Source organism: Mytilus trossulus, chromosome 14, assembly GCF_036588685.1.
Source record: "Mytilus trossulus isolate FHL-02 chromosome 14, PNRI_Mtr1.1.1.hap1, whole genome shotgun sequence".
Classification (NCBI taxonomy): domain Eukaryota; kingdom Metazoa; phylum Mollusca; class Bivalvia; order Mytilida; family Mytilidae; genus Mytilus; species Mytilus trossulus.
The window spans coordinates 49,168,690-49,191,022 of NC_086386.1; the positions used below are offsets into that span (position 1 = coordinate 49,168,690).

A 22,333-nucleotide genomic window follows, 5' to 3' on the forward strand; every position below is an offset into this window, starting at 1 on the left:
AGAGAATGTATTTAAAGTCACACATAGATGTCAACTTGGAATTCTTCTTCAGATAATAAAATTCTCCTGTGAAAATGTACATACAACTTCCTACCTCTATGCAAATCTCGTAATGGTTTACACCATTTATGTTAAAAAAAAAAACACCTTGACCTAAGCATTTCATTGATATCAATGAAATTCATAAAAAAAACTTGATTTAAAAGAAATATTCTAACAGAAGAGAAACAAAACAATTATAAAAAGAAATAGAATTGGTGTGTCACTAATTTTTGTACTAAAAAATTGGTGACCAAATCAGATTTTGAATTAAAGTTATTTATATGAATGGAACTACAGGGTATTTTTCACATTATTCACATTATGTAAATCAATCCTTTAGGCTGGTGTTAGTAAACTAAATGAAGCCAAACAACTTGTGGATGAACTGAAGAGAAAAGCAGCAGAACAGAGTCAACAACTGGCTGTCAAACAGTCAGAGGCTGATAATGCACTGAAGGAAATCACTGTCAGCATGCAGGTAGGATATTATATAGATAAAAAAGGAGGTGTGGTATGATTCTTCCAAAGAAAAACTATGTCACGAAAGACCAAATGATATAAGCAACTATTGGTCACCACATGGCATTCAACAATGAACAAAACCCATACTGAGTAGGCTTTAACAGTCTTTTTAAATGACAAAGTGTAAAACAATCCAAACAGGAAAAAGAATGACCTGACTTAGGACAAGCACAGACATAAAATAGCAGTATTGATAAGAATGAAAGTCAGGAAAGATGTGGAATGAGTGTCAATGAATCAACTCACCATCCAAGTCATAATTTGTAAAAGTAAACCATTATATGTCAAAGTACAGTCTTCAACGCAGAGCATTTGCTCACACCATACAGCAAGCTATAAAAGGCCCCATTAATGAATAGTGTAAAACCCTGGCATGGTCTTATATATGGATCAGTATCCTAGAACAGATTGACTGTCTAATTTCACCAAGACAATGTATGCTATTGTACAGAAAATAAATTACATATGAGCGAAAGCTATACATACCATTAGTGATGATCCTATATTTCATATTAAAAATGATTTTCTTAATTTTACATAAAAGAATGCTGGAGATCAAAAGAATGAAATGACAGTATTGAAACAACAAGCAGCAGAGGAAGACAAAGTTCTTCAGAAGAGGAAGAAAGTCATTGATGTTGAGTTAAAGGAGGTAGAACCTCTGGTCCAGGAGGCTAAAGCAGCTGTAGGCAACATCAGACCGGATGCTCTCACAGAAATTAGGTCCCTCAGAGCCCCACCAGATGTCATTAGAGACATATTGGAAGGTGTACTCAGATTGATGGGAATATTTGATACATCATGGGTCAGCATGAAAAGGTGGGTGTAAATTGGAATATTTGACACATCATGGGTCAGCATGAAAAGGTGGGTGTAAATTGGAATAGTTGACACATCATGGGTCAGCATGAAAAGGTGGGTGTAAATTGGAATATATTACCAGCCATCATATATATCATTTAAGTTTTGAATCAAGTGAGAAAAAAGACTTTACAGCTAATTTCCTAATGCTTGAGGGGTAAAACTTTGGAACGCTTGTTTGCTCTGTTTATATCATTAATTTGTTAATAACAATGATATCTTCAAACAATAGACCACTTTCGAGTTCATCCGTCACCGGAAAAAACTCGTCAATTATACGCGCCTTTATCATCGTCATTTGTGCGTTTAGGGGCGTCGTCACTTCCTTCCAATGTTGAGCGAGTGGTTGGAAAACTATAATTCTATATTGTACGAATTATTCGGCAAATTGAATTCTCAAAATTGACAATCAACACTGCTGTCATTAGGGAAATGTCAGTAAGTACCTACAGAGCAACCATTATTTCTAGTTTATCCTGCACAAAGACGATCACTAAGACGCTTGATGAACGTAAATAGTGCAGGGATACAGGCGAGCCCCTCTATCTGGTAAATGACGTCATAAAGGCGTGTATAATTGACGAGTTTTTGCTGGTGACGGATGAACTCGAAAGTGGTCTATTGATATATGACATTTTTCTGGTCCCCCAGTGTGTTGCATAACACATGTTTCACTGTATTATTTTAAACCAGCCTAATTTGGTTTACTTACCTGCTGCTGAAAATATTCTTGAGACCTACTCTCGACCCTGGTCTTAGTTGACTACGATTGAAAGTTTTCCTGATGAAGGTCCATGGGTATGTGTTCTCTCAGGGCACTCCAGCTTCCAACACCATTTGAAGGGAATGTTGCTGCAACGGATGTAATTACAAACTGTCAAACAATCTCAAAGCTTAATATTAATATTTGTTTCAAATTTGTAGTTTCTTAGGAAAGAGAGGAGTAAAGGATGAAATTCAGACATTTGATGCTAGAAACATTAGTCCAGAAACAAGAAAAAGTGTGGAAGAAGTTTTAAGAAAAAGTAGCGCCTCGTTTGAAGCAAAGGTGAGTAAATATGTAGAAGTTTCAACTGAATATTCTATCAGCAGAACCCAGGAATAAATTTATTACTGCTTATAGGGCCCAAATTTTTCTCTTTTTTGAACATCAATGACAAAAGAAAATCAATCTTATGTCTGACAATTAATGTTTATTTTTTCGTGATATTGTAGAATGCCAAGAGAGCATCAGTAGCAGCCGAGCCGTTAGCAATCTGGGTGAAGGCTAATGTCAAATTCTCCTATGTTCTTGAAAAGATTGGACCACTGGAAGCTGAACAAAATGAATTGAAAAGGTACGCTGAATAGGACTGCCATGATGTTTGTTATAAAATAACTCTTGAATAAACAAGAATATGATTTTGCTGAAAACTCAAATTTAATAATACTACCTAGTACTTAAGCTAACTAAACTAAAGATATTAATTGTTATTCAAACAACATATATTTACCCAGGAATTATTTTTTGAACTTATTAAATATGAAAATGTAATGTTACAATGAGCATAAAGCATGACACAACGAAATTATTTCTTAAACAGAAAACCATGAATAAGTGTAAAAAGGAGACAAAACAAACATTTCAAGTCATATTTTACAATCATTCTAATATTTATGAATTATTCAATATACATTTGCTTGTCATTGATGTCCATTATATATATATATAGCTCAGTACTCAATAAAAGAAAGGTATAATCAAATCACCTTCCTTGAAAATTGATATATCTATTAAAGGAATTTGGCAAAGGCACAGGGTAGAATGGACAAATTGAAGACAGCTTTAGATGAAGTAGATGCTAAAGTTGCCTCCCTTAGAAATAGATTTGAGACATTTACCAAAGAAGCTGCTGAGTTGAAAATAAAATTAGACAGAGAAAATGAAACCATCATTGCTGCTGAGACACTGGTGACCAAGTTAGACGGAGAATACCAGAGATGGAATCAGCAGGTATGTGGTCAAAGACTTTTTAAGAAAAGAATGAAAAGTAAAACAACAAAAATACCAAAATCTGAGGAAAATTCAAAACGGAAAGACTGCAATCAAATGGCAAAATCAAAAGATCAAACCCATCAAACAAATGAAGATCAACTGTCATATTCCTGTCTTGGAACAGGCATTTTCTTATGTAGAAAATGGTGGATTAAACCTGGTTTTATAGCAAGTACAAAAGTAACAAAACTTATGAACAGTACGAATATATTGTACATAGGGTTTTGTTCACAGGTTGGGACTTTTGAAAGAGCAGTTAAATTTTCGATGCATTTATTGTTTGTATTTTCACTGCCTTGTTCAATGCATTCAAATGGACTGTTAAATGTTTGCATACTGTGGATTCATTTATTTTTTGTTGGTACCAATTTTGATGGATTAAGCAAACTTTACATGTTTGTGGATATTTAATTTTGTTGTTTTGCCAAGTCTGTACACAAGACTAAAGAAAATTTGTTATTCATGAACGTTTCATTTTGTAGTTTACCTCAATCACCTGTACCCATGAAATTCACCAAATAACCAATAATGATAAATCCACATTAGTAAAATTATGGCACTAACGGAAATTTCCCAAACTACAGAATGTTTAGGCACAGCCTTTTATTAAACAAGCATCTATTGAACCATTCACTATTATTCTTCTGAATATTATAGTACTGTCAATATTATAGATTGACTTTGCATGTTTGAACAGAGTATTTTTTTTATCATAGGTTGGTGAGATGGCAGCAGAAATACAAGAACTTCCCAAGAAAGCTCTTCTAGGTGCTGGTTTCATCACGTACCTAGCTCAGGCTCCAGAGGATGTCAGGAGGAATTGTCTAAAGAGCTGGATGGAGGCTCTAACTGTAGAGGGCTTTGACATGAGGAGGTTCCTTAGTACAGAGAGTGAACAGCTGATTTGGAAGTCTGAGGGATTACCTTCAGATGACCTGTCCATGGAAAATGCTTTGGTCATACTTCAGGTATAGAATGGATTTGAAATTAACAAATATTTGTTAAAAGTTTCTTAAATTATACTTTTTTAATTTGATATTTGTTATTATTGTTGTTTGATGTTTAAATTTTGACAGATATAAAAATAATCTTGGTATGTCCAAAAGATGATACATTGAATATGCATGTTTAAAAATAGAATACTAAAAATGCATGAAATACATAAATTTGCATGCATGTTTGTCATATTGCTTAAAATAATACTTTAATTGAAAAGATTGAATACTAGAGATGCAAATATCACTTAGACATTGCAGTGTCTTTGAAACAAGAAATTTTATATATTTATAAAAAAAATGTAACATTTAAATTTTGTTCCTTAGTTACAGGTAAATATTGCATGTAGTTTCAAAGATGTTGACTATAACAATTATAGATATTTATAATGCTTTGTAACAACTTACTTATAAACGGAATTTAATGTTTATTTTATTTTTATTTTTTCCTATTTCATATCTGGTTGGAATGGAAATACTGTTAGTTCAAAGGCACCATGCAAATATTGTTTGATGCAATTGACCTTTATTGATTAAAACTGAAAACTTATCATTTTGCATGATGTATTTTGACTGACTATAATAGATATTATAATGCTTTGATGTATAATTGTAATCAATAATTTCTAGATCAACTCTATAGAAGCTGGGGTAAGAATCGGTTCAAAAAGATGAGATATTTTCCCTGACACAAAATGCACCCTATTTTGTTTATCCATTTTCAGCTCCTAACAATGATTTTGTGCACATCTTTGTTTGATTGGTCACATATTTGTTTTTCTTTTTATCAAATTTTTGTTTTATAGGTGCATTAGTTTTATTTTTCCTTACTTTTTTTGCCATCATGTTTTACCTTACCTGTCTGTATATAAGATAACATGACATTTGAGAAAGCGTCATTAGCTTGAATCTTACACCCGCACAATTTTGATTTATATAAGGATAATGTAGATCAAAGTTTAATGGGAGCATTAAACTTTTTTCAAAGAAATGAATAGTACCCACGTTTCAATCACATTGCTTGCTGCTTCAGCAATGATTTCACTGTTGAGAGTGTTCAGTTTTAGCTTTAATACAAGGTCAGCAGTTTAGCTTTTTGTCCAAAACTAGGAATGGCTGTGTTGCAAATTTGGCAAACAATTTACTTGTGAGACATGAGGGTTGCTTTATGCTTGAATCTAAATTTTGATAAATTTAATTTTAAAAGTTATTTTCTGGGGTTCATTGTGGTGTTTTGTGTTAACAGCGGATTCCATTGAGTGTGTAACCACAGGTAATATCTTTGGTTAGCTTGCTTGTTAGCTAAACGGTGAAGTCATTTATAGGTTAGGTAAACTACCCTACCTTTAAAATAGACTAGTCCAACAGAAAACCAATCGATCTGTCTGTTGGACTTTGCTACTTCGAAAGGAAGGTAGTATACCTGACCTAATAGTGACTTCATGGTTCAGCTAATAAGCAAGCAAACCAAAGATATTACCTTTCGCTTCACACTCAATGGAATCTGCTGTAACAATAAATTGAATCTGCTCATACTTATGTACATACTAAAAAAGTTCACCTATAAATTACAGATTTAAATATAACTTTGAAATTCAATACACATGCATTAATGCTTGATTTCACTTGCTGTAATTTTACAGGGAGGCATGGTAAGTTCACACAAATAGCATTTTCTGAATCTGATAGATCACATGACTCCAGATCAGCTTAATGATTGGTCTGTTTCAGTGATATATAAACCTCCCATTCAGCTTCTGTAATACAGTTGATAGATACTATTTCGCTAACATAATTATTAACTCTACTGTAAATATAGAAATTATTGCGAGGTTTTTATTATTGCGAATAATGGGACTGAGTTGTAAACGCAATAATTAAAACTTGCATTTTGTAATATTTTAACTGAATTAAGCATGACTTTTCTCAAAATTGTAAAAATTAAAATCGCATTCAAAAGTAAAATGACAAAATCGCAATAATAAGTGCACGCAATAAGTTCTGAATTTACAGTATCTATTATGCTAGTTATGTTTATACTCTGGCTGAAAGTATATTTTTATTTAATGTAAAGTAGCTAGAAGTTACTAAATTACTAGAAAAATAATTTTAATCCTTTCAATTGTACATGTATTATATAATTGTAACACGAATTAAATTAGTGCTTTGATAGTAGATTTCAACATATAGTTAGGTATTAATCAGCGTTTAGTATTTTGATTTAATGTAGCTAGGACAAGATGGGCAGGATAATATTATTATTTAGTATGTATCTTGTTGCTCCATAAATTATCCTACTGTTTCAATTTCTAACACAAATGTATATTATCAATACTTTCCAATTTTTAACCGACAGTAGATATATATTACTAGTATTCTGTAAAGTTATGCTAAACATATCATACAAATAAAGGAGTTATGATAAAAGGCATTATTTATCCCCTGAAATTATAGAAATAGTTCAAAATTGGAGTTTCAAAAGCATGAAAGTTAATGATTAGAGTAATCAGAGATAATCTGAAAACTGGAAGTTATGATATCAATATGACAAATTTTAATTAATTTACACACTTTTTTTGGCAAAATTAGAAATGAGCTATAGCCTTATCAAAAAGGTATTTTACCTTCAATAAGATCTTTGTATAGGACACCTTCTAATTCAAAGGCTAATAAAGTGTCTTAATCATAACTTTTTATTTGCTGTGTACTTTTTCAATTGCTCATGACTATGTGTGCAATTCTTTCCAATGGATTTAAAGCAATCAAGGAAAAAGTGAATTGGATACTTTTTGTGAGGAAAAAGGTGTTAAAAGGTATAACACAGAGACAATTTCAATCAAAATTTAAAATACACTTTAGCTGCTATTTAGGATTTTTGTATGAAGTTAGCATTAGTTTGCTACCAAAACCTTTTGTTTTGAATTTATGACAAGAAAAAGTAAAATGATAATGTTAGTTTTAATTTACTGATTTTTGACAAGTATTAAAGTTTCTAGAGTAAGAGGAGTGTTTCATTACAGTTTTTTCTTGGATTATTTTCTTTTGTATTAAAGATTTAGGAAAAAACATGAATGTTAAAATCGTAGAAACAACGATTATTTTTAAAGGTTTTATTGTGTTGTCCTATTCTTTCAGTATATTTTTATTTTATTTTAACAGAGTGCATTAAGACCATTCCTTATAGATCCATCTTCAAGAGCCACAGAATGGCTGAAAACTCATTTAAAAGAAAACAGACTAGAAGTTATTAATCAACAGGTAAATATTGAAGTTGAACATCCTACAAGTAAAATTCAAAACTAAAAACCTCAGTCTAAGTAGGACAGTGATCCCTATTGACGAACTACTTGGACCACTCCTATCATACGGACCCGAAAAAATATTCCCTGTTATATTTCAAGATATACAGAGCCTTTGATAGCCATTAATGACATTGACCATATTCACTCTTTGCTGCATAATTGGCAAAATCTGATTTAAGTATTTACAAGAATTTTTATTTAAAAACAACCTGTTTTGACTTAACTTACAACTTTGCTAGTTTATGATGGCAATAAAGTGTCAACATTAAGACACTGTTTATCAAATATAAAAAAAATATGATTCAACAGAAATATAAGCAATTTGTTCAAAAAGAGAAACTACAAGCTTGCTGTGTAAATATGGTGGATTTTGCATGCTTATCGGATGATATGTAAAAGAGATTATTTTATTGACTTGTATTATCTTGGAAAACTGCAAGGCATTGAAATTTTCTTTCAGGATGTATTTGTCTTGATTTAAATTATAGAGGTGTGTTTTATTTTACAGGATGCTAACTTTTCCACCTCATTAGAACTTGCCGTGAGGTTTGGTAAAACACTCATCATACAGGAAGTTGATGGAGTCGAGCCTGTGTTGTATCCTTTGTTGAGAGGAGACTTACATGCACAAGGTAAACAAAATATTCAAACATCAGATATTTCAACAGGCATATAATTTCACATGAAATCAGTTTTAATAAAGTAAATTATATCTTGCCATAAGATCCATTTGCACAAGCTGGTTGTCAATGAAATTAACAACGTTGTCATAGGGAAAATAGGGATGAACAGATTATCATTGGTCATCTCAATTTGATTGTTTTTCTCACTTTTGCTGTTCTGGATCAAGCAGGAAAATCAATCTCAAGTTGATATCAAGCTATATCCCATTCTCACTTGTTATGAAACCTATAAGTATTCATCTTACGTTAAAGCTGAATGGTATTGAAAAAAATATATTTTATAATTTGAAATTAATGTTATGGTAAATCTCTTTAATAAAGCAAAATAATAACATAGTTTGTTATATGTGATCATAATTTGCTGCTCTTGGTGCTTGATGATGACATCTTGATTTTTTTTTTTTATTTACTTTAGAATCTGACTTGTTTAGTTTTATTTTCAATTTTTTGTAAAGATTATGTATGAACTTCCTATGTTTCAGGTCCCAGGTTTGTTGTACAGATAGGAGAGAAGACCATAGATTACAATGAGGAGTTCAGACTGTTCCTAACCACCAGAAATCCTCAGCCTGAGATCCCTCCAGATGCTGCCTCAGTCATCACTGAGGTTAACTTTACAACAACCAGGGCTGGTCTTACTGGACAGGTATATAAATTGAAATATTATCACACAGAAAACCTTTTTAAACTAAACTCCTGCACCAACACATGTAATGACTATTTCACCTTTTATTTTGCCTAAATCAGCTGAAAAAAAAAATCCAACGAGTTGCCTACAAAATTGTCTACTTTAGACAGGTTTCACTGATAAATTGGTTTCTGCAATTTTTACATTCTATATTGTTCGTACAAAAGTAGGAATTGGAAATCTAGTCTCAGATATTTAATCTGAAATTAATACATAAATAATGTGTGCCAACAGATCTTTTTACATACAGTATGATAATAAACTTATAGATACATAAGCTTAAAAACACAGAATTTTCTCTCTTGTCATGTTTCACACTTAACTCATTGTAGCTATTGGCCAATACTATTCAGCATGAGAAGCCAGAGTTAGAAGTAAGGAAGACCGACCTACTTAGGACAGAGGAAGATCTCAAAATACAACTGGCCAAGATGGAGGAATCTTTATTAGAGGTTAGTGTTAAATGGAACTTATAAAGGAAAATCATAGCTAGAAAAAGTTAGTGGATAAGTAATGATCTTTTTTGTATGAGACTACCTATTGTTCATGCATAGCCAAAAGTAAAATAACAAAAGTACCAAACTCCAAGAGAAATACAAAACAGATAGTGCCTTACCAATAGACCACTTTCAAGTTCATCCGTCACCGGAAAAATTTGTCAATTATACGCGCCTTTATCACCGTCATTTGTGCGTTTAGGGGCGTCGTCACTTCCCTTCCAATGTTGAGCGAGTGGTTGGAAAACTATAATTCTATATTGTACGAATTATTCGGCAAATTGAATTCTCAAAATTGACAATCAACACTGCTGTCATTAGGGAATTGTCAGTAAGTACCTACAGAGCAACCATTATTTCTAGCTTATCCTGCACAAAGATGATCACTAAGACGCTTGATGAACGTAAATAGTGCAAGAAAACAGACAAGCCCTATATCTAGTAAATGACGTCATAAAGGCGTGCATAATTGACGAGTTTTTGCCGGTGACGGATGAACTCGAAAGTGGTCTATTGCCCAAATAAAAAGCTCAACACATCAAACAACTGTCATATTCTTGAATTGTCTTTAGAAATAATGGAAAATTTTAAATTACAGTTTTAAATGTCTATCCAATATTTTATTTTCACAAAAGAATGAAGTTTCACATGATTGAAAGAACTTTGAAGTAGAATATTTATGTATTGTTGGCATAGAATTTTTAATTAAAGTTTTAAAACTTTATTTTATTTCAGGAATTAGCAAGTGCAAAAGGAAACATTTTAGAAAATAAAGAACTATTGGATTCCTTGAATAAGACCAAAGCCAGTAGTATAACTATTGCTGAATCTCTATCTGAATCTGTCAGGCTGCAAGCATCTCTTGATCAGGTAATGCCAATTAAACTAATAAAACTAATAAAACCTTGGTTTATTAGAATTCTACAGCAACTGTTTTTTTTATACAATTTAGACCATAAGTATGTTCTTGCTTAAAGTAGAAAGAGTCAAAGGAAAAAAATTCTATACCACAAAACCAAATTTTCTTTGAAAATACTGAATAGAAATTTTATAGCCCATTTATGGGCATTATGTTTTCTGGTCTGTTTGTCCGTTCGTTGGTCTGTCTGTTAGTCCGTCCGTCTGTCCAACTTCAAGTTAAAGTTTTCGGTCGATGTAGTTTTTGATGAAGTTGAAGTCAAATCAACTTGAAACTTTGTACACATGTTCCCCATGATATGATCTTTCTAATTTTAATGCCAAATTAGAGTTTTTAACCCATTTTCACAGTCAACTGAGCATAGAAAATGATAGTGCGGATGGGGCATCCGTGCACTAGGGACACATTCTTGTTTAATAATAAAAATAAACAATTTCAATAATATTGTTAAATGGATGCTATGAATGCAATATTATAGTACTTAGTAATAATTGGAGCTTTCAAAAGAAAACAGGGAAAAAACATATTATTTATTAGAACTAGTTCAAGGACAAAGGTCATAGGAAAGCACAACAGCATTTGAATAAATGTCTTTCCTTATTTTCATTGTTCTGTTTAGCATTTGTATATAACTTGAAAAAAATATGTTAATATAAATAAAATTATTTCAGGAACGTAACACTTACCTTCCCTTGGCAGAGAGTGGAAGTAAACTATATTTTGTCATCAGTGATTTGGCTAAGATCAACAACATGTACAGATTTAGTCTTGCTGCATTCCTCAGACTTTTCAACAGAGCTCTTACAGCTAAACAGGTGAAGAAATAGTTTTGTCATTTTCAAAAAGAAGAAAATTTATGACATCTGCTTTAAAAAAAAAGATAAGGTTTAAAACAGTGTAAATATGAACTAAGATTTGATGAAGTTTAATTTATTGTCAAACTTGATAATTTGTTAGCAGTAGAAAACAATTAGTCAAAACTACTCCTTTTCAAAGATATAATTTAATTCTCAGATACTGTAGCAACAGAATGATTTCTAATTTAGAAGCTTGACATTATTAAGTTGTAACATGTGAGCCATATTTGTATCTGTTTGACACATACTTCATGTTTTTCTATACCCTGAATCTCAAAGGGGGATATGTGACATTACAACACTTCCCGCATTTTGTTGTTATTATCTTTTATAATATTTTTTTTTCTGTAGGACGGAGCTGGCACAGATCACAGGATTAAAGCCTTGTCACAGAGACTTAAGATGTTGGTGTATGAATATGTATGTAGATCATTGTTTAAAGCTGACAGACTTATGTTTGCCATGCACATGGTTCATGGAACAAGACCAGAGCTGTTTCAGGAAAATGTAAGCAAAAATAAATGTTAATACCAAATGTATGTTTTGTTGTAAGATTCATGACTAAGTGCTTAAGTTGACATGTATATGTTTAGATACTTATTAAGATCCATATAAATGTGGTTCTTTTTATGCCCACCTACGATAGTAGAGGAGCATTATGTTTTCTGGTCTGTGCCTCTGTTCGTCTGTCCGTGTGTCCGTTCGCTTCAGGTTAAAAGTTTTGGTCAAGGTAGTTATTAAAGAAGTTTAAGTACAATCAACTTGAAACTTAGTACACATGTTCCCCATAATATGATCTTTCTAATTTCAATGCCAAATTATAGTTTTGACCCCAATTTTATGGTCCACTGAACATAGAAAATGATAGTGTGAAGTTCAGGTTAAAGTTTTTGGTCAAGGTAGTTTTTGATGAAGTTAAAGTCCAATCAACTTGAAACTTAGTACACATGTTTCCTATGATATGATCTTTCTAATTTTAATTCAAAATTAAAGTTTTGACCCCAATTTCACGGTCTACGGAACATAGAAATTGATAGTGCGAGTGGGGCATCTGTGTACTATGGACACATTCTTGTTGGTTATTATTTAAACATTATAATTGATCAATTGTAAAGAAGCATAGTTGGCCTCTACTGTTGTTGTTTTTTAAATCTTCTACTTCAAAAGAAGTGATGTATTTTATATGAAGGCAGAAATTGTAATTAGGGTTTCTATTTGTTTATTTAGTAGATGAATATTAATTATATACTGAGTGCCAATGAAAACGCAACACCTTTGTTTTTCAAAAAAATCTTATAATTTTTATTTTATTCATATTAGAACTTTGTATAGTTGGTTTAAAATGACTTTTAATCTAATTGACGGCAACTTTACGGTTGAGTGATTTTCGGAACAAATGCAAAGTAAGGTTTATTTTGAACGGACATAAACCGAGTTCACCGCTTTTCAACCTACGCACGACTTTCACGATTTGTTCATTTAAAGCTTGGCTAATGTCATGAATTTTCCCGCCCTTATTGTAAGGAAACTGCAATAAACATGTGAGTAAATGCCAGGACTTTCTGACAACCAGCGACAAGCAGTTTTGGGCATGATCCAATGAAGCCTTTCACTGCATACAATTACAAGAAGACTGAAGTTGTAGCCTCTACAATAACCCAAAGCATCGATAAATTCAACCAAAATGGATCATTTATTGATAAGCGACATCCTGGGGGTACAAAAAGCAAGAATCGCTCAGCCAGACCGATACATTTGGTCTAAAACATATTCAATATTGACTGTGATGGGTGTACAAAGATCACGAGAGTTCAATGGTGGTCACCGTTCATCCTTTGGAGCAATTTCAGTAAAGCACCATTTGCGCAGAAATTGTTAAAGAGCACCAAAGTCTTTCCTAAGTGAGATCTAAACGGCCGTTAGGCGTAAATATCGAATTCTGTAGACCAAAAATCATTCATTGTGTACCAAAAAACGTCAGTGGTGGTTACATAGACATTTGGCACCCATCTTGGCCAAAAGTCATGTGTTTCGCCCGATTTTGGTCCAAACGTGAAAATTTTGCATCAGATTGAACATGGTTTAGACGATGAAAACAACCACCAATATCGTAAAGTCTTCTTGAGTTTGATATGCGGGACAAGTGGAACAACATTCCTCGAGATCACATTAAACGTCCAGGATGATTAGTTCCACGGCGCTGTCGAGATTGCGCTGCACAAAGGGGTTGTAACATGGTTGTTAGGACTGTGAGTTGATGATTCGACATTGGATGTTTCGTTTACCTATAGCGCCTTAAAGATGACAATGAGACATTTTTGTTAAATATCGATCTATTGTTAGAATTGTTAATTTTCAAGAACAATTTATTTAGAAAAATTATCATTTCTAATATAAATTTTATTTTTGAAAAACCAAGTGTTGCGTTTTCATTGGCACTCAGTATATATGAAAATATTGCTCTCACATATATAGCAGGGTAATGAAACGATAAGTGTATTCTTCATTTTAAGTTTTGGAAAAATTTTCCTCAGGTCAAATATTTTTTTGTTCACTATTTTCAAAAATTTTAAACTATTTCCTATGATAACCATGTCATTCTATTTCATCACAGGAGTGGGAACACTTTACTGGAATGTTAGTGGCTGATGTTAAGTCTGATGGACAGAAAGGTGCACCATCCTGGGTTGACCAGGAGAGAGGTCAAGCAGTGGCTAACTTCAGGGTAATTACCATAAAAACCAGATGATAGGACATCACTGTTTAAAGACTGCTTAATTTCATAACAGTGGTTATAGCGCTTCATTCATTAATGTTTTTAAATTTGTGGCAAAGACAGACTAGAGATGAAAAATTTATTTATCTGGTACTGACTGACAGTGGAAAAATAAAATGCATATGGCAATAAAAAACAAATCAGCATGTGGTGAAATACTGATACAAACCTACAAGTTTATATAAATGTATTGTAAATACTGTAAATTCAGAAATTATTGCATGCATTTATTATTGCGATTTTGTCATTTTAGACTTTACAGCAATTTTAATTTTTACGATTTTGAGAAAAATCCTTATTGATTCATATAAAATATTTCAAGATGCGAGTTTGCATTATTGCATTTACAACTCTATCACATTTTTTGCAATGATATTAACCTGGCAATAATTTCTGAATTTACAGTAATCAATATTTTAAATGATATTAAAAGATTATATTTAAATTCATAATTAAATATCCATATTTTACAATGAACACTATTTGTTGTCTTGCTAAGAAATATATTAATGATTTTTCTTTTCAGTCAAACTTCTCCCAGTTGTATTCCATATTCAATTTGGACGATTCCTCCATGTGGTCTAACTTCTCTCGCAGCAGTGAATGTGAAAATGAATTCCCATCGGCAATAGAAAAGAAGACATCTTTGTTCCAGCAATTACTGGTTGTTCAAGCCTTCAGACCAGACAGACTTCAAACAGCCATGGGTCACTTTGCCTGCAAGGCCTTAGGTAAAAGAAACTTTCTTTTGTATGAACTTTATTTAGACAATATTTCCTTTTTTATAGATATGAAATAAGACAAACAAAAAATCTTATAAAATATATAAATTTGTATTTTTGTCATGTAATTGTTTTAAAAAGCACTTTTGTGTGTATTAGATAAAAACCCTTTTTAGCTCACCTGGCCTAAAAGGCCATGTGAGCTTTTCTTATCACTTGGCGTCCGTCGTCGTCGTCGACGTCGTCTGTCGTCGTTAACAATTTTTCAAACATCTTCTCCTCTGAAACTACTGAATGGATTTGGATGAAACTTAATATGATTGTTCCTTAGAGTATCCTGCACAAAGTGTGTGCTTCGATTTTTGATCCGTCAAAAAACATGGCCGCCGTTACTTAAAATAGAACATAGGGGTCAAATGCAGTTTTTGGCTTATATCTCAAAAACCAAAGCATTTAGAGCAAATCTGACAAGGGGTAAAAATGTTCATTAGGTCAAGATCTATAAGCCCTGAAATTTTCAGATGAATCAAACAAACCATTGTTGGGTTGCTGCCACTTAATTGGTAATTTCAAGGAAATTTTGCAGTTTTTGGTCATTATCTTGAATATTATTATAGATAAAGATAAACTGTAAACAGCAAAATTGATCAGCAAAGTAAGATCTACAAATAAGTTAATATGACCAAAATTGTCAATTGACCTCTTAAGAAGTTATTGCCCTTCAAAGACTTTTTTCACAATTTGATCATCATGTTGACTTACTTTAAAAAATCTTCTCCTTTGAAACTGCTGTATCAATTTCAGCCAAACTTAGGCTAAATGAGTTTCAGAGTATCTAGTATAAATTTTATATTTCATTTCCTTGTATGTCAAGAAACATAGCTCCTATGGCTAAAATAGAACATAGGAGAAAATGATATTTTATTGCTTTTGAAGAAAATAGGACGATTCAAAGAACATTTGAATAAATTGAAAAGCCAAAATAATCATTGATGAGAGATTAAACCAAAAAAATTCAGGTGAGCGATTCAGGCTCTTGAGAGCCTCTTATTTCCTCTCTAGAATAAGTCTTTTTAATTAATTATAATCGTTATTATCTTAGGTATGCAGGAACTATCGCCACCATCTGTGAATCTTAAGAAGTTGTTTGAAAGTGAAACAATTCCGAGTGAGCCTATACTGATAGTGATCTCCCCTGGTGCTGATCCTTCACAAGAATTACAGGACTTAGCAACCTCGACCATAGGCAGTGATAAATACCATCAGGTAGGATGTTTATCCTGGTGCTGATTTCAGATTATTCTTAATATTAATAATTGTCACTCCAGACCATTAATATCTACTGTGGATTTATTATTTAAGGAATGAATGTATTATGTTTCCTCTCTATGAAGAAATAACGTAAAAAATTTGGTGCACACTGAATAACGCGCGTAGCAGGTTATTTAACAGTGTGCAACATATTTTTTATGTTATTTCGAATAGACAGAAAAAATATTACAGTCATTTCTTATAATTTAATTCTAAATTCCATTTTAAACCGTAGATAACCATGAAAAAACGTTGATGACGTCATGGTCACATGACTAAATTATTTCTATGGGCTCGTAACAAAATAACGTCAGCCCATCAGAAGACGTGTTACATCCAAAATTAAATTATTGTTTGTTGGATACCAATATTCATGGGTTTCATTAGTACAGGTGAACCAAGAATTCAAATGTTTGACAAATTACATATATATATATATGATCTAAAGCTATGCAGAGAAAGGCCAGATAAAACCACGAAATCCAATACTGTAAATTCTAAAATTATTGTGATTTTTGTCGAGCCTTCGACTTTAGTCGAAAAAGCGAGACTAAGCGATCCTACTTTCCGTCGTCGGCGGTGGCGGCGTCCACAAATATTCACTCTGTGGTTAAAGTTTTTGAAATTTTAATAACTTTCCTAAACTATACTGGATTTCTACCAAACTTGGACAGAAGCTTGTTTATGATCATAAGATAGTATCCAGAAGTAAATTTTGTAAAAATTAAAATCCATTTTTTCCGTATTTTACTTATAAATGGACTTAGTTTTTTCTGCTGGGAAACATTTCATTCACTCTGTGGTTAAAGTTTTTAGAATTTTTATAACTTTCTTAAACTATCCTTGGTTTGTACCAAACTTGGACAGAAGCTTGTTTATGATCATAAGATAGTATCCAAAGTAAATTTTGTAGAAATAAAATTCCATTTTTTCCGTATTTTACTTATAAATGGACTTAGTTTTTTTCTGCGGGGAAACATTACATTCACTCTGTGGTTAAAGTTTTTAGAATTTTAATAACTTTCTTAAACTATCCTTGGTTTGTACAAAACTTGGACAGAAGCTTGTTTATGATCATAAGATAGCATCCAGAAGTAAATTTTGTATAAAAAAAAATCCATTTTTTCTTTATTTACTTTTAAATGGACTTAGTTTTTCTGTGGGGAAACATTACATTCACTCTGTGGTTAAAGTTTTTAGAATTTTAATAACTTTCTTAAACTATCCTTGGTTTGTACCAAACTTGGACAGAAGCTTATTTATGATCATAAGATAGTATCCAGAAGTAAATTTTGTAAAAAGATAACTCCATTTTTTCTGTATTTTACTTTTAAAGGACTTAGATTTTCTTCCAGTTAATACTTCATACAGTCTGCAGTTAAAGATTTCAAAACATTTATTAGATTCATTAACTATCCTAGATTTTTACCAAACTTGGACAGAAGCTTCTTACAATCAAAAGATAGTATCAAGAGGAATATTTTTATTGATTTTTTTTCTAATTTTTGTTGAGCCTGTGATTTACAGCAAAAGTAGGCGAGACACTGGGTTCCGCGGAACCCTTACAATTTTTTTTTATAGTGGACAAAAATGCAGGATTAATTATTGCGATGTCAGAAAAATCTGCATACAGATACATGTATCAGACATAAGAATGCAAGTTCTTACTATTGCATTACTCACTCAGTCGTATAATTCACATAATAAAAACCTTGCATCAATTTCTGAATTTACTGTTTCCTAGAAAATTCTTGTTTTCCACGATCCACGAAAAAATTGATACCCACAAAAATAAATGAATTCACAGTATGCAGAACCCAACAAAAATCTTATTATTGTAATACCTATATTTATTGATTGTGAAATTAAAGCAGGATACAATGCATGTTTTGACTTATACATGGTCCTTCTTATCCTAGGTTAATTGACTAAGACATCAAGTTTTACTGGCGGGGTTTGTAGTTCTCTCCAACAATAATAAATAAGTACCATGATGTGGCTAAGTGGACTGAAAGTGGCATTAAACACCATTAATAAATGATTTTACAAAGAAATTATTTTAGGAAACACATGAAGTAAAGTGTCTTTATCATTGTAAATGTAATCCTGGTTGCCATATCTTAACTTTCATTACTTCTATTGAATGGATTTAGTAGAAAGACACTTAATAAATAAAATAATATAATTTCATTTCAGGTTGCTATGGGTCAAGGTCAAGCAGATATTGCTATGCAGTTATTAAGAGAATGTTCACAAAATGGAGAATGGCTTTGTTTGAAAAATCTCCATTTAGTTACAGCCTGGCTTCCACAACTAGAAAAGGTAAGATTTACTTTGAAGAAAAAAAAATAAACATCAATTTAGATTTGTTTCAAAGGAAATCTTTTTCACACATTTTTTTCTGTGTAAATATTAAAATGAGAAGACCAGATTATTTATTACATTTTCCTATTCTTGACTGTTTTTAACCGGATTTTTGTGACAAAAATGTCGGTTATTGATTTGGGGATGCTCGGCAGGCGGGCAGTCGGGCGGGTGGACGGGCAGCCAGCAATCAAATGTTGTCAGTGCATTAACTCATGAACCATTCAACCAAAGCTTTTAAAATTTTAATATGTTGTTGCTTACAACTAAATGAAGGTCAAGTTCAATAATGGCGATTTTGAAGTTTACCGTTCAGGAGTTATGGTTCTTGAAAGATTGAAAAATTGCGTTTCCAGCCGTGTCCGTGCTTTAACTCATGAACAGTTCTACCAAAGCTTCCTAAATTTTAAAATGTTGTTACTGGTGACAAAATGGAGGTCAAGTTCAATAATGACGATTTTGACTCTTACCGTTCAGGAGTTGTGGTTCTTGAAAGATTGAAAAATGGTGTTTCCAGTCGTGTCCGTGCATTTTCTCATGAACCATTCAACCAAAGCTTTTCAAATTCTAATATGTAGTTACTGATGACAAAATAGAGGTCAAGTTCAATAATGATGATTTTGACTTTTACTGTTCAATAGTTATGGTTCTTGAAAGATCGTAAAATGGTGTTTCCAGTCCTGTCCGTGCATTTACGCATGAACTGTTCTACCAAAGCTTCCCAAATTTTAATTTGTTGTTACTGATGACTAAATGGAGGTCAAGTTCAATAATGACGATTTTGACTTTTGCCGTTCAGGAGTTATGGTTCTTGAAAGATTGAAAAATGGTGTTTCCAGTCGTGTCCGTGCATTTTCTCATGAACCATTCAATCAAAGCTTTTCAAATTTTAATATGTTGTTACTGATGACAAAATAGAGGTCAAGTTCAATAATGACGATTTTGACTTTTACCGTTCAGGAGTTATGGTTCTTGAAAGATCATAAAATGGTGTTTCCATTCACGTTGTTGCATTTACTCACGAACCATTCAATCTAAGCTTTTCAAATTTTAATATGTTGATACTGATGACAAAATAGAGGTCTAATTTGATATTGACAATTTTCACTTTCACCGTTCATCAGTAATGGTTCTTGTGATATTGCCAGGACACAAATAAATGCTAATAAATCCGGTTTGCTGTCGTTGTGACAGCCTCTTCTTTGTTAATCAAACTAAATATGTATATACTTACTCAAACAAGATGAGATGGAAAGCCAACTTGATAAGCACGCACAAACAATATTTTAACAAATTTACAATTAGGTTAGTGCAGGGGAATCCCATATGTTAGTTGAAAAATATTTGGTATGCTGATTATTGGACTAACCCTTCAGAGATAATCTTTAGACTTTGTAAGATTGGCATCAGTTGATCAGGGCTTCCAAATAATATTTATGCCAGCCGGACATTTTATATCTGATCCCGATTTTAATCCCTAAGACTAAGTCCCAAAAGGCAATTTAAATGAATTATAGTAATCAGATGGCCATCCCAATGACTGACATTGAATTAAAAAAACGTTTATTAAACTTTACTTTGATATGAATTTGATGTTCTGACGTTAACTGTTAAATTGACAGTGCATAATTTAAAGTGTGCACATCAGCGTGCTCATATCTGCCTTAGTCTCTTTATTTGGGCAAAATGATGTTGTCAAAAACTTTACTTTCGTTTTTAAACCGGATGTTGACATGAAAATGGTAAAACATGGACCATATAAGGGTATGTAAAATCCGTGTACATTTACAAAGCACGACTGAGTGAAGAAGCTCTTTCCACATTTTTTCTTCAACAAAATACTTCAAATGAACTTTAGATACAGGTTTCAATGATAATTTTAGCATTTATGAAGAAATGTAGGATGCATAATTAAACTTCCCACCTGTGCACATGCGCACTTGTGTTCTAGTTCATACTACGTAGTTCTGACGATTTTTAATTTAAAACCTTTTTTAATTTTTCATCAAATCATGTTTATAAATGTATTTCTTATAATTTTAATCTTTTGGACTAAATCAATAAGATACAAACTGCTGAAATGTTAAAAAATAATTGTTAATAGACCGATCAATTTATACGATGTCCGGTACTGAAAATAGTTTACCTGTCACCTGAACAGGTAGATTTCAGGGTTCACTGATTTCAGCTGTCCAACAAACTAATTAGTCTTGATTAAAAGTAGAAAGTATTGAAGTAGGGGTTGTTTTGATAGTAATTAGTCATCATGTCACTTTTATGACCGGAAATGTGTGGCTGTGAAAGGCAAAATATTGGGTCAAAAAGATCGTGAATTATGTAAAAATGACCGAAAAAGCCTTGATATCTAAAAAGCAAAAGACCGTTTCATGCTTTTCCCAGCCGGACTTTTACCGGACATTATACAATTGTCCGGAATATATGACCGTTTTGGAAGCCTTGTAGTTGATATATAAAAGTTTTTCAATTTAGATTTCATAATTTGCGTTATAATATTATATTTACACAAGGCTAGAAATATCTTTGTGTTCATTATAAAATATTAAACATTTTTGTAGGAATATATATCATATGTTATATATCAAACTTATTTATTAAGGAAATTAACACATTGAAACAACATGAGGACTTTAGACTGTGGATGACAGCTGAAGTACACCCTAAGTTTCCTACTATTCTCCTACAGAGCAGCTTAAAAGTTACTTATGAGGTATGTATGTTAGAGATATTATTGATGTAATTAAAGGGTTTTACACATTTAATGAATGCATATTTGTCCATATTCTGATCTAAGAGGCTAATCTTTTCTTACCAAGATAAATGTTTATGAAAAAGAGGGAGCATGCTTAAAATGAAGAAAACACACTAGAAAACTCTTGAAATAAAATATTTGATCACTTCTTTTCATAATATATTTTAGCATACTACGGTATGAAGGCGGTACAGTGACCTATAGTTGTTAATGTCTGTGTCATTTTGGTCTCATGTGGACAGTTGTCTCATTGGCAATCATACCACATCTTCTTTATTATACACATGAATGAATTCCTGGGGTTCCAAGAAAGTAGAATTCTATGTGACTGTCATATAAGAGAGAGAGAATTGGATAGCTATAAAGCCATCTGACAATTTCTACAAAAGGAAGTACTAAGTCAGGAATATGACAGATGTTTTCAATTGGTTTGATGAGGTTGAGCTTTTGAATTTGCCATTTGATAAGAGACTTTCTGTTGTGAATTTTATTTGGAGTTGGAGTTAGTTATTTTTGTTTTATTTTGCTTTTTAGATAAAGGAAAACAGGGAAAACAGTTATTTTTGTTTTACTTTGCTTTTTAGATAAAGGAAAACAGTTATTTTTGTTTTACTTTGCCTTTTAGATAAAGGAAAACAGGGAAAACAGTTATTTTTGTTTTATTTTGCTTTTTAGATAAAGGAAAACAGGGAAAACAGTTATTTTTGTTTTACTTTGTTTTTTAGATATAGGAAAACACACATTGCAAAGCTTGAAAAAGTATTTCTTTTTTTACATGATTGATTATTAATTTAATTTCACAATTCTTTACATATATAGGCCCCACCAGGACTGAAGAGAAATCTGATGAGGACGTATGAATCGTGGAGTCCAGAGTATATCAGTAAGACAGGAAATGTTGTCAGATCTCAGGCATTGTTTGCATTAGCTTGGTTCCACGCTGTTGTACAAGAAAGAAGAATGTACATTCCACAGGTATAGTGTATAGT

At 32.2% G+C, this 22,333-nt stretch overlaps 1 protein-coding gene across 5 annotated transcripts in view; it reads left to right on the plus strand.

Annotated features, from left to right (window-relative positions):
- LOC134697361 (cytoplasmic dynein 2 heavy chain 1-like) overlaps positions 1-22,333 on the plus strand; it is a 70,683-nt gene that overhangs the window by 43,905 nt on the left and 4,445 nt on the right. For 4 of the 5 annotated variants that reach the window (XM_063559589.1, XM_063559590.1, XM_063559594.1 and 1 more), the window contains 20 exons: positions 383-520; positions 1,109-1,383; positions 2,350-2,473; positions 2,641-2,762; positions 3,205-3,418; positions 4,177-4,428; positions 5,086-5,106; positions 7,615-7,713; positions 8,266-8,389; positions 8,923-9,086; positions 9,461-9,580; positions 10,361-10,495; positions 11,216-11,359; positions 11,753-11,908; positions 14,016-14,126; positions 14,704-14,908; positions 16,002-16,165; positions 18,407-18,532; positions 21,192-21,302; positions 22,164-22,319. In XM_063559589.1, coding sequence (XP_063415659.1) covers positions 383-520; positions 1,109-1,383; positions 2,350-2,473; positions 2,641-2,762; positions 3,205-3,418; positions 4,177-4,428; positions 5,086-5,106; positions 7,615-7,713; positions 8,266-8,389; positions 8,923-9,086; positions 9,461-9,580; positions 10,361-10,495; positions 11,216-11,359; positions 11,753-11,908; positions 14,016-14,126; positions 14,704-14,908; positions 16,002-16,165; positions 18,407-18,532; positions 21,192-21,302; positions 22,164-22,319 — 2,961 coding nt within the window. The remainder of the gene's footprint in view (positions 1-382; positions 521-1,108; positions 1,384-2,349; positions 2,474-2,640; positions 2,763-3,204; positions 3,419-4,176; positions 4,429-5,085; positions 5,107-7,614; positions 7,714-8,265; positions 8,390-8,922; positions 9,087-9,460; positions 9,581-10,360; positions 10,496-11,215; positions 11,360-11,752; positions 11,909-14,015; positions 14,127-14,703; positions 14,909-16,001; positions 16,166-18,406; positions 18,533-21,191; positions 21,303-22,163; positions 22,320-22,333) is intronic. The other variant, XM_063559591.1, reaches the window with a different exon arrangement.